Source organism: Scardinius erythrophthalmus (assembly GCF_964197995.2).
Source record: "Scardinius erythrophthalmus genome assembly, chromosome: 3".
In the NCBI taxonomy this organism is placed as follows: Eukaryota; Metazoa; Chordata; class Actinopteri; order Cypriniformes; family Leuciscidae; genus Scardinius; species Scardinius erythrophthalmus.
In genome coordinates, this window is record NC_138223.1 from 1768311 (window position 1) to 1781536 (window position 13226).

A 13226-nucleotide genomic window follows, 5' to 3' on the forward strand; every position below is an offset into this window, starting at 1 on the left:
TCGACTGAACCAGCGATAGGCTACCAATCATTCGTGAATGAATCATTCTTTTGGTTTGATTCTTTCTAAACGCGCTTGCATAACGGTCTAAAACTATTCGGATTCATTCGGACTGCTCCGTCACTGAATCATCTGAAGTGGTTAAATAGCGCTGTTTTCAGTTGTTTCACTAGTTGTTTAAACACGGCCCAGCGCGGAGTTGCGTTTACTCCCGGTCCCGGACACACTAATATTAAACAGCGTTGCGACAACCAGTGGAAGCGTTTCAGTTCGACAGAAACCTCTCTATTACAAACCACAAATCACTCGATGATTTAATTAGTATTAAATCGGATGAAACAGCCTCAACATTCCCAACAAGACTGATGAGGAAAGCAGGAGAAACATTGTGGCATGAACGAAATTAGAAGACTTTAAATCCCCTAATCACCCTTACAAACATTTACCACATTTACTGTAGTAATATACCATGGTTGGGCAGAAATGTGCAATATTTATATTGAATACTATGTAGTAATAAATAAATATAGTAAATATATACTATAATACTATATAGTATAATAGTAAATATAGTGATTTATATTGCATTAGATTTATTAGGTGGGTTGAGGAATATATATTTAATGCTTGTTATGAAATTATGTCAGTTTCTTTGTAAAGGTGCGTATAGTTTTTAACTTGTGTTTAGGCATTTTTTATACAGTGGGAGCCTGTGGTTAACAAGTCTCACTGTCAGAATATTTTCATTTAAGCATAACAATTATAAATAAAATAATTATTATTTATCACCAACAGCTATAAGTTTGTATAAATAATTTATTTGTTCCAAGGAAAATAGTTGTACACAGCTGTAAATTATCAAGTTTTTATTTATTATGGTTTTATATATTTGCATACTGTTGGGTACCACATTTTCAAATACCACACTTCTTTAGGGTTACTTTAGCTTATTTATTGAAACTGTTATGTTTCAATAAATAAGATAAACCCCCAAACCAACCCACCGGCCCACCTCAACTTTTCAATTTGATAATGCGGCCCTCGAATGAAACTAATTGAATAGCCCTGGCCTACGGACTCGTAGACTCAGCGAGCACGCGCAATTCAAGTGCACGAGACCGAAAGTCCGCATGAAGTGCGCCATTTGGGACAGGGCCTATGTTTTGGAACTATTGGGGCTTACATGAACCACGTGACAGACATGATTATTCACAATTATGACATAAAAAACTTAAATATGACAATAATTATGAGATAAAAATATGACAAAAACTTAAAATAAACTTAGAATAAAGTCATAATTATCATAAGTGAGATAAAAAGTAAAAAATTATGACAAAAAAAATCATAAATGACATAAAAAAGCCAAAATCATAAGATAAATTCTAAATGACTTCTAGCCAAAAAAAAAAAAAACTTTTTTATTAAAATACGCAAACAATACATATAGAAGATGTTACAGTTGACATTTGTTTTTTACGTTTATTTACCATGATTTCGTAACACTATAAGAGTAAGACTAATGCTAACTGGTCCCGAATGGCTGATGAGTCAGAGTTACAGTGGGCCTACTTGTGTGTGTTTAGGCGCTGGAGTTATAGGCTACTTTCGCTTTCGGTCGCGTTTACAAGTGAGAGTAGACTAGAGTAAAAGCGAGAGTGTGTTTCAGTCAGTGAAAGTGAGCTGAGGTACAAACATCTCCGACAGGAATAATGCAAACACCAGCTCAAGTCCTTAGCTAAACATTTCGAGCTAGATTGGTTGTGAACACGTGACCCTGTTGAAATGAGAAGAGCCTGAATGAAAAGCTCCGGGATGAATTTGTCCTCCGGAACCCGAACTCGACCTGTTCGCTTCAGGGGATTTACACTCGCGCTAGTGCTGCTGTCGACATGCGCGTGCACGGGTGAGTAGCGTTACAAGCCTGCTGTAACTATGGGATGTTTCGGAAGGGTATTATTAAAGCAACTATAAAAAATAATTATCACTCTCTATTCTATTTTATTATCGTATTATAGGCTATATTCGGGTAGTTAATAAAATGTAGCCTTTTCATAAAGGTCTTAAAAATATACAAAATGAAAGATAGTTTTTTTTTCTTTCTTTTTTCATTTGTTTATTAACAAATGACGACATGCCCAAAAGGAGGCTTTGTCAGATTTACTTCTGGGTGCAAATTTGCCCCAGCTAACAAAAATATGTTCTAAAAACGTCGCATTAAGTTCTGAAAACTTTTTTTTCCTTGGTTATGTGAACGTTAATGGAACGTTCCATTTCATCATTCTTCAAACATTATGGAAATGTTACTTTTGAATGTTCTCTGAACGTTGTGAAACAAGTAACAACTTCCAACTAAAGCGTTTCAGAAAAAAAAACGCAGTGTATAAATAAAGTTTTTTTTTTTTTGTGCTAATGTTTTGAAAACATTGAAAGATCGTTCTGTCAACGTTACCGGAAGAACGTTTGTTCATAACTTTGAGACTTATAAGTCTTATAAATTATTTTTAATAAGTATAATTTCATGATTATTATAATTACATGAAAGATTCATAATTATGACATAAAAAACAAACGTGACATAAAACATCGACATTATGACATAAAAAGCCATAGTTATGACATACTTAGTAACATGCAAACTCATAATTATGACATTAAAAACATAAATATGACATACGCAAGTGATAATTATTGGATAAAAAGTCAAAATATGACAAAACGTATAATGAAATTGAGATAAAGTCGACATTATGACATAAAAAGTCAACATTATGACATATAAAACATAAATATGACATAGAAAGTCATAATTATGACATAGAAAGTCATAATTATGACATACAAAGTCATAATTATGACATAAAAAGTCACAATTATGACATAAAAAGACATAATTATGACATAAAAACCATACATATGACATATAAAGTGATAATTATGAGATGAAAAGTCAAAATTGTCAAAATATGACAAAACTTATAATGAAATTGAGATAAAGTCGACATTATGACATAAAAAGTCAACATTATGACATAAAAACATAAATATGACATAAAAAGACATAATTATGACATAAAAAGTCATAATTATGACATAAAAAGCCATAGTTATGACATACTTAGTAACATGCTCATTCATAATTATGGCATTAAAAACATAATTATGACATACGCAAGTGATAATTATTGGATAAAAAGTCCAAATATGACAAAACGTATAATGAAATTGAGATAAAGTCGACATTATGACATAAAAAGTCAACATTATGACATAAAAACATAAATATGACATAGAAAGTCAATTATGACATAGAAAGTCATAATTATGACATAAAAAGTCACAATTATGACATAAAAAGTCACAATTATGACATAAAAAGACATAATTATGACATAAAAACCATACATATGACATATAAAGTGATAATTATGAGATGAAAAGTCAAAATTATGACAAAAATTCATTCAAAAATGGAAAAAAGCTATATATAAATGAAGTTTTTGTGCTAAGATTTTCAAAACACTGAATGAACGTTCTATGAAGGTGACTGGAAGAACATTTGTTCATAACTTTAATGTCATAATTGTCAAAAATAGGACAAAACTTATAATGAAATTGAGATAAAGTCGACATTATGACATAAAAAGTCAACATTATGACAAAAACATAAATATGACATAAAAAGACATAATGATGACATAAAAAGTCATAATTATGACATAAAAAGCCATAGTTATGACATACTTAGTAACATGCAAACTCATAATTATGACATTAAAAACATAAATATGACATACACAAGTGATAATTATTGGATAAAAAGTCAAAATATGACAAACGTATAAGGAAACTGAGATAAAGTCATAGTTATGACATAAAAAGTCAACATTATGACATATAAAACATAAATATGACAGAAAGTCATAATTATGACATAGAAAGTCATAATTATGACATACAAAGTCATAATTATGACATAAAAAGTCACAATTATGACATAAAAAGACATAATTATGACATAAAAACCATACATATGACATATAAAGTGATAATTATGAGATGAAAAGTCAAAATTGTCAAAATATGACAAAACTTATAATGAAATTGAGATAAAGTCGACATTATGACATAAAAAGTAAACATTATGACATAAAAACATAAATATGACATAAAAAGACATAATTATGACATAAAAAGTCATAATTATGACATAAAAAGCCATAGTTATGACATACTTAGTAACATGCTCATTCATAATTATGACATTAAAAACATAATTATGACATACGCAAGTGATAATTATTGGATAAAAAGTCAAAATATGACAAAACGTATAATGAAATTGAGATAAAGTCGACATTATGACATAAAAAGTCAACATTATGACATAAAAACATAAATATGACATAAAAAGCCATAGTTATGACATACTTAGTAACATGCTAATTCATAATTATGACATTAAAAACATAATTATGACATACGCAAGTCGACATTATGAGATAAAAAGTCAACATTATGACATAAAAACATAAATATGACATAGAAAGTCATAATTATGACATAAAAAGTAATAATTATGACATAAAAAGATATAATTATGACATAAAAACCATACATATGACATATAAAGGGATAATTATGAGATGAAAAGTCAAAATTATGACAAAAATTCATAAAAAAAACAGGGAAAAGTTTTTGTGCTAAGATTTTCAAAACACTGAACGAACGTTCTATGAATGTGACTGGAAGAACGTTTGTTCACAACTTTGAGAGAACCTTTCCAGAACATTCTGAGAACTGTGATCTGGGATGGTATTGATGGTAAATCTGGAGCTCATTACAGTAGTAGCGGCGTACAGTAATTCAGATGTTGATGATGTTATTCCCTGCACAGACTGCGCTGACCGCAACGTTACGGCCCAGGCTGGAGAAGCAGTGGTCCTGCCCTGCACGTGTCCACCGGATCAGCCTCCACATCTGGTCTGGCAGAAGACCGTCGGTAACCAGACGCTCGTGGTCAGTGCTTACCGAAGAGAAGACATGCAAGCGGAAGAGTATCGCAACAGAACCGAGCTGAAGCTGACGGAAAGCTGTTCTCTTACGCTCCTCAGAGTGACTCCATCAGACCAGGGACTGTACATGTGCTACTATCGGACAGGACCTATAACACACGACAACATCTATCTGGAGGTCACAGGTACGTGTGCGACAATCAAGGTTATTATTGTTAACTAACACTAAAACAACCTAAAAAACAGTTTTGTTTCAAATAAAATAAGAAATTTTAGATTAGTTCAACTCACTAAAGCACTAAATTAACAAAAATAAATCTGAAATATATATATTTTTAAGAACCATTTAGACATATATGGTAAAATCATGCAAATAAAATAAAATTTAAATAAAAATAACAATGAACTGAATTTTCAATTGAAAAAATATGACAAAAAATGGATAAAAAGTAGAAATATGACAAAAATTTTGATAAAATCATAATTATGACAGAGTCGACATTATGACAAAAAACTAAAATATGACTTAAAAGTCATAATTATGACAGAAAAGGTAGATATTAAATGACATAATAAACATAAATATGACATAATAACTGAGATTAAAGACTAAATGAGATTAAGTTCATAAAATGACACCGAAATCAAGATAAATTAGAAAATTATGACGTATTGCCACAAAAAAAAACCATAAACCCCAAAAGCCAAACCTAAATGGATAAATATGTTGCCATTTTGCATGAATATTATATAATAAACCTCATTTAGCCTTTTAAAGATAAATGTGAGCTCTCCATGCGCTTGTCTGAGAGTGAATCTGTGTTTATCAGTCTGATCTCTGTGAGTGAAAGCCATGGCTTTGTTGGCTCATAATTTATCGCACGCGGGCGTATGAGTTTGTATATCAGATTACAGGGTTGTCTATGCATCAAAAGGACGGTTTCTATGGAGATTAAACTGCCATGTGCCAAAGTTTATCATCAACACCCTTGTTGTTTCTTTAGAAGTTCAACCACCTCCTGAAAAGATTTGGAGCGTCCAGAAAACTGTGGTGACGTCTTCGGTTTGTGGTCTTCTTGTCACCGTGATCATCTCAGTGGCCGCTGCAGTTTATGTGGGAATTGCTCGCAAAAATAGACGTCGAATGAACGGTAAAGTCAAAAAATTTACAATTACGTTTGCAATAAGAAGTTCTTGTGTGCACTTTTCTTGCACCCTTATGTTTGTTTAGAAACGTTATAATTCATCAAGATGAGATCAGAGTATATTTATTTTTTCTGGCTTTGCAGGATTCACTCCGGCATCGACGAGGAACGTTTAACAGCTGTCAGTGAAACGACCGAGTATCACAGATGATATCTCCACAAAAATGCAAAAAGGTGCAAAATGTGGGATCTAAAAAAAACAAAACTCAACAAAGAAATTGCACAAGCTCAGACACCGTTCAGTGACCCATTTAAACTACTGATCCAACACAATCATTTTCTGTCACGATCTATCCTATCACAGGTCAAATACTGTGAATGCCACAAATGGCTGGCAATTTTATTTGCTGTTATTCCTCGTTGTCGCTGCCGTTTAAAGGCCTTATTTCATGACCAATCAAGGTTGACATGCTATAAAAACGTAAAAAAAAACATGTCAAAAACACGTTATGCAGGTGAACATTATAAATGAACAGATGATTTCCATCCAAACAGTTTACACGTTACTCGTTGTTTACTGTGTCACCACTTCACTTCCTTATTTTATTCTCAAAGAATGCTTACACACAGTTTTAAAAAACTATGGCTCCATTTCTCGAAACACACACACACAGACAAGATTGCACAAGCGAACACTTCATTCAAAACTATTTGAACTCTTCTAAAAATTAAATCTTTGCTTAGAAACTCTACACACAACATTTACATATTTGGCAGACGTTTTTATCCAAAGCGACTTGCATTGCATTTCAAGGAACACATTTACATTCTTATCAGTTCTTGCTTTCCCTGGGAATTGAACCGATGACCTTGGCATTGCAAGGGCCAACGCTTTACTGTTTGAGCTAACTGAACTGACTTCAGCTGAGTAATGACACTATTGGCTCGTTATAACGGCTTCCAGCAGAATCTGATTTTTGCTACTGTTGCGAAGCTGCTGTGAAACAATCTAAAACAGTTCCAGTGCTTGATTCTGATTGGTCAATAGCTGTGTTTTTATTGTCATTAGCTTGAAAATGTCGTCTTCTGTCATGATTCGAGCGTTTGAAAACAAAATTTATGATACAGTTGTTGTCATCTTGGCGAACTTGATGTTTCCGATGTTTGATTTGAATGTGCGACAACTATAGATGCCAGTGCGGGGAAAATATGTTGTATGCACCCCCTCTATGTCAAATATGAATAGGAGGAGAACATTTGGCGTCTATCTCAAAATAACTGCTTTCAACAGATCAATCTTTATTCATAAACAAATTTATTAGGTATAAAAGTCGAAGAACCCATTTGATGCGAACCCAAAAAAGCTGCATCTAGCTTATAATCTCTTGAATATGAAAACACAACAAACAACAAATCCATGTGTCTTAAAGTGGTGGAACTTAGTTCAGAACAAAGTGCAGCCATAACAGGGTATCAAAAAGTTAAATGAAAATAAATAAATACAAATAAATTGAATGAAGAAAAAATTATATCTATATAATAAATAAATAAATAACAAAATGGCAAATAAAAAATAACAGTGCATACAGACAATTTATGAAGATTAGAGATGTAATTAAAAGGGTTGAGTCTAAACAAGACCAATAACCTTGATTTATTAACCTATATTAACACAGTATACCCAATTTTACCATGATATATGTAACTATAGTTGCCGCTTGGACTTTTGACTAAGTATATAAAAAACTATAGATCTCTTGTTAGATTTGTTTTGTTTGGATGATTCTAGAGACCTTCATGATTATGTAGATAGGCTATGTCAACAAAAAATATTTATTAATAACATGAAAATGACCTTTCTTTGGGAGGGTTTGCCTTCGCCATGATTCCTGGAAGCAGGAGTAGGGAGGGAGTTGACAGCCTCATGGAGTGAATGAATACCTTTTTTTTTCTTCTTGAAATCCTTTATTTGGTTGTTTGCTTGCATGTCATTGAGACACAAATCATGGATAACATCTATAAAAATACTTACAAAAGGAAAATGTCAACTATGCACTGCGGCAACTACTGTATAGTTGCAGGTGGGCTTAAATGGGTTAAACATAAATAGATCTCATTGAAGCTAAAAGAGTATTGTGAGAGATCGAGTAAGTCAGTTTTACATTTGCATTTACAGAAGATATAGCATTTTCCTTCAGGTCAGTCCTATGGCTATTCGTTTTGAATGTCTGCAGTGATATCTTGTCCTTTTAACAGTTACACGGTGTCCTAACTACACGCGATAAAAGGTTATTTTCCATGTTAATCAGAGTGTTTGTCCTAACCAGCCGCGACGGCGACACGCGACGATTCTGTTTTAGAAACGGTTTCTGTTTTTGGAACAACAAACACAAAGTGTGGCGATGATAAACTCAGGTGCTGTTTATGTGCTTTATTTAATCTTAAAAGCATGCACTGTGACTTTGAATATCATGTAGTCCTCCCAGCTTTGAGGCTGTAAAAGCAACAATGGATAATTCACCTCAGATCTTGAAATTAAACAAATGAAAACAAGAACGTTCAAACTGTGAACAACCAATTGTATTCTTTGACAAAGATTGTTTAGTAACTCAGTAGCCTATGCATTTTGATTAATGGTGTAATATTTGTGAATTTGATTATGTAGCCACTTATCCATTTTCTTGCGAGTGCTTATCACATCGCGTCTGGTTAGGACACGTGTTAAGGGGTTTTCCCGCGCCCGATATGCTAATCATTTGTCAGGTGCGTCTTGTTTCTCCGTGTTCAATATAAAAGTCTTCTCTACTGACTGACTCACTCATAAAGACAGTCTTTGTCGCCGTCTAATGGAGAAACAATGAAACTTCTGTTGCTGTTGACGGGCAGGGACTATTTTTTCCAGCGGAAGGAAGGCTTTTAGTGATTTTATTTAAAGCTGCAGTAGGTAACTTTTGTAAAAATGTATTTTTTACATACTTGTTAAAACTGTCATTATGTCCTGACAGTAGAATATGAGACAGATAATCTGTGAAAAAAATCAAGCTCCTCTGGCTCCTCCCAGTGGTCCCATGGCCGTAGCCAGCTATGAGGTCACCGAGGTCTGGACCTCGGTCATTTTTTTATATTCAAAAATAAAATGTCAAGCTCTCTGAATGATTAATTAGCCGTTTAAACCGCGTCATATGTGTGTTTGCAATTTATGTCGCTGCGAGAAGGTAGATCAGTGAACGGGGCTTGAGAGCGTGTTGTAAGCATAGACTATAAAAAATGCGGCAGAGCGCTTTATGTCACTTTATTATAATTTGTAAATAAAGCGCAAAAGAAACTACAAGCATGATGCAACAACATATAGTTGATGTCAATTTGTAATTCATGAAATGACCAAAAAGTGCCAATGAACTTTTTTTTTCTTTTACATTTCCGATAATGGAGCAAAAAAAAGACACCTTCTACTAAATAGCTACAGTGGCATGGGTCGTTGGGCGTGCGTGAGGTGCTTGAAACTCAGTAGCTTTTGAAGCGTTCGACTCGAGTTCGAATCCGCCTTTTGCCGAACTCGCTCTTCTCCCTTTTCCCAATACACATGAGATGTAAAATGTATAGCCTAACATAAAGGTCTCTAGCGTTATATTTTGCCAACGAACTAATATCGAAACCGTGATATGGTTTTGTGCTTTTATAAAACAGCACAAGAATTTAAGTATCCCTAAAGCATGCATTCCTTTTTTTTTTTTGCGCTATAGCGATCGTTAATAAACATGCGTTTGTTAACAGAATAATGCGTCTTTTGGAGCCGGAATTACTTCTCTGTGTTTGGCTATGACGAGTCACGCAGGTCAAGTACCACTACTCTTCAGCGGCGGCGATCCGAACCAGTGTTAAATAGTCCCAATATAAACACTTATTATAGGTGTACCATAGTGATTCAGAATAAGACAAAAACACGGTTTGGAAGATGGATTCATAATGAACTCGCTCATTATATACATTTTGTAAATTTTTAACATAGAAGAAGTTACGGACGACTTGAATGCTCATTACTCAAAACTTTTCAAAATATGACGCGACCCCCCAGAGAGCTCGCCGAGACCCCCTTGTGGGCCGCGACCCCCCTGTTGGGAACCACTGCTATAGGCATTATGTTTGTGCTGCGTGATTTAAAGAAAAGTGCGCACTTTGCTCACGCGATCAAAGAGTTTATTTCTTGCAAGTGAAGACATTAGGACAAAAGTATTGTAATTTTCCTATAGTGTAATGTAAAGTATACTTTTGAAATATTCATTTTCATTATAGGCTATATGGATTTTAAGTCATAGGAATAATTATCTAAATCATTATTATATTATTATTATACTAATTGTTTGGCATACTAAAACACCAGTTATAATGTAATGTAGACTGAAACTCTATATCATAACTAAAAAATATGTTTGAGCCCCCTTTAATGTCCAGGTACAAGTCAATGTTTTTTCTTTGTGCACAGTTCATGGGTTGAAGCCCGTTGAAGCTCTTAATTTTGAGCTCTCAAAGAGCACCAGATTGATGCATTTAACCTTAAAATGTACAAAATTTTCTTACGGGGGAGCATGCCCCCGAACCCCCCTAGAGGGACAGAGGTTTACCCAACATAGTTTTACAAAATCCTATGGGAAAGATCGATCATTTATGAACTTTACTCCAGCATAGTACAACAAAGTTCCTTTTAAGTCAGTAAACTAAAACTCTTAATGCAAAATTAAAATGTCCTTGGACAAACTATACATTTGGCCTACCTAAGGGGGGCATAAGACATTGATTGTGGCCAGGGGCCTCTGAATTCTTAATCCGGCCCTGCACCTCACCCCGGACCTCACTAATTTTCAAACCCTGGTTACGGCCTTGAGTGGTCCTATTGCCGTTTGCAGAAATACACCGCTCCCTGTCAGAAACAACCAATCAGAGCCAGGAGGAATGTCTTAGCAGTGTCAATCAAGCTCGTTTACGCGCTGATCACACCCCTCTCCTGCACAGCGCGTACCGTCGTTCAAAATCAAGATTGCCGGTGTGCCGCAGCTGTGCTAATGGCGGACAAACAACCAAAACTGCCAATTTCTCGAGTGGCACCTGCTCATACAACAAAGACAGGTAAACGGAAAAAGACCGATGACGATAAACAAGCCCGTCGGAGCCCATTGACTCAGTGTCAAAACTCTAGCCGCATAACATACAGATAAAATGTCACGCTCTGTGCAAAGCAACAATTGAAACCTGCTAATTCACTGGCTTGTCATGTTGCTGAAATAATGTACTATCAAACCTTATTTAGCATTACATATCGCTAGAATAATTACTTACATAATGTAACGTTAGTTACCGTTATATTATCTTACTAGCTATTTATAACTTATAGAAAGAGTGCAACGTTATAAAGTTACATTACATGTATTGCAAAATACGTAATGATTTGAGGACCAAGTTTGTAGTCAAAGTATGGGCAGGCCATAGTCAATGTGAAGCATATTGTTGATGTTTCGTCCCTACCAGTGAATGTGCCATAACTGTTTATCCGCCGTCATCGGTGGCCCTGCTTAGCCTGCGCGTTCACGCACGGCAGGCTCCGTTGTGGGGGAGGAGCTGTGGAGGGGAGGGCTGTAGCACAGCAGAGAGAGAGCAAGGGGGAGTGACCTGTGAGTTGTGCTTGTTCAAATTTTCAGGCTAAGTCAACATTTTCTAAAAACTCCCTACTACAGCTTTAATGAGTTCAAGTTAATTTCAAGTTGCTTTGATAATTTTTTTTTTTTTTTTTTGCTTTAATATTTGTATTGTGTGGTAACCGTTTTATAAAAGCAATAAGGTTTTTGCTTACATATATTTACGCTAAACAGAAATGAAAGGGGGTAAAAATTATTTCTCTCTTTCAAAGACACTGAGTTTTGATTTCTAAGTGAACAAATGTTTCACTTATGGTCGTTGGCTGTTGGTCATCAGGAAATGAGTGTGCCTTTTAAATGGCAGTGTTTTCCAAAAGAAACAAAAGAGCTGTTAGTTTTGAATGATGTCTAATGTTGAGAACTGTGTTTAGAGTTTTGTAAAAAGTTTGTTTTACAACTGCAAACGTTTAAAGTGTATAATGTGCTTGTAGTTTTGCTGTCTTGGTGTGAACATTCTGTACATGAGTGAATGATTTATTTCACTCAAGTTTCACAGGGCATTACTGAATTTAGTCATAGTGTAGGAATGCACACATCCAGCAGTGACCTAGATATTTGTGTGTGTGTGTGTGTGTGTGTGTGTGTGTGTGTGTGTGTGTGTGTGTGTGTGTGTGTGTGTGTGTGTGTGTGTGTGTGTGTGTGTGTGTGTGTGCCGTATGTCGTCTCACAGTCCTGCATTTACTGCCTTTCTAGCAGTTGTGTATAATGATGTTGATGTATTATGGTAGGGGTGCCCAATCCTGCTCCTGCCGATCGACTGTCCTGCACAGTTCAGAGATGTCGGTCGGTCGGCAGGAGCAGGATTGGGCACCCCTGTATTATGGGATGTTTTGGAGATGTCTGTTTACTGCACTGGAAATGAATCATGTTCTGCACAACATACACAAACACATTTTGCATCAGTTAACCTGAATTATTCATTATCATCTACATATCACAGACATGAAGTCTGTCTGTTCTGTTTTCCCCCTTTTAAAGTCTGAAACAAGTCATATCTATGCAGAAACTGTTTGATTTCATGTGTTTTTTACACTTTTGTATGCCATTTATACAGTATGACTCTGAAATATGTGAAAATAAAAACTTTATATTATACTGAATAAAATGTGAGTGGTGTACACATCTGTCACTCATGGATGTAACGGAGTGTGAAAAGTCAGACTGAGGGTCCTATTAGAGCTCTCAACGGGCCTGCAAATTACAACCCGACCCGACCCGGCCCGTGGCTTTTAAAGCCCAGACCCGATGTAACCCGACACATAAACATGAACTATCTGCCCGAAAAAATAAAAAAATAAAATCTGCCTGCCTCTATGGGAATTTAACATAGGGGTGTACTCACTTATGCACCCTGTATTTTAAGGAAGAAAATTTAT

General features: G+C 34.9%; 1 protein-coding gene across 2 annotated transcripts; it reads left to right on the top strand.

Moving 5' to 3' along the window:
* Nucleotides 1-1610: 1610 nt before the first annotated feature.
* Nucleotides 1611-12948, top strand: LOC308688772 (uncharacterized protein). Of its 2 annotated transcripts, XR_014029936.1 has the most exons (5): nucleotides 1611-1906; nucleotides 4898-5200; nucleotides 6020-6166; nucleotides 6305-6805; nucleotides 12652-12948. XR_014029936.1 is itself a non-coding variant. In XM_081362126.1 (4 exons), the coding sequence occupies exons 1-4, from the start codon at nucleotides 1801-1803 to the stop codon at nucleotides 6334-6336; spliced, it is 588 nt and encodes a 195-aa protein (XP_081218252.1). In that variant the 5' UTR covers nucleotides 1611-1800; the 3' UTR covers nucleotides 6337-7648. The 2 variants fall into 2 exon arrangements, 1 of the variants encoding a protein (XP_081218252.1); XM_081362126.1 differs by lacking the exon at nucleotides 12652-12948 and having other exon boundaries at nucleotides 6305-7648.
* Nucleotides 12949-13226: the final 278 nt, after the last annotated feature.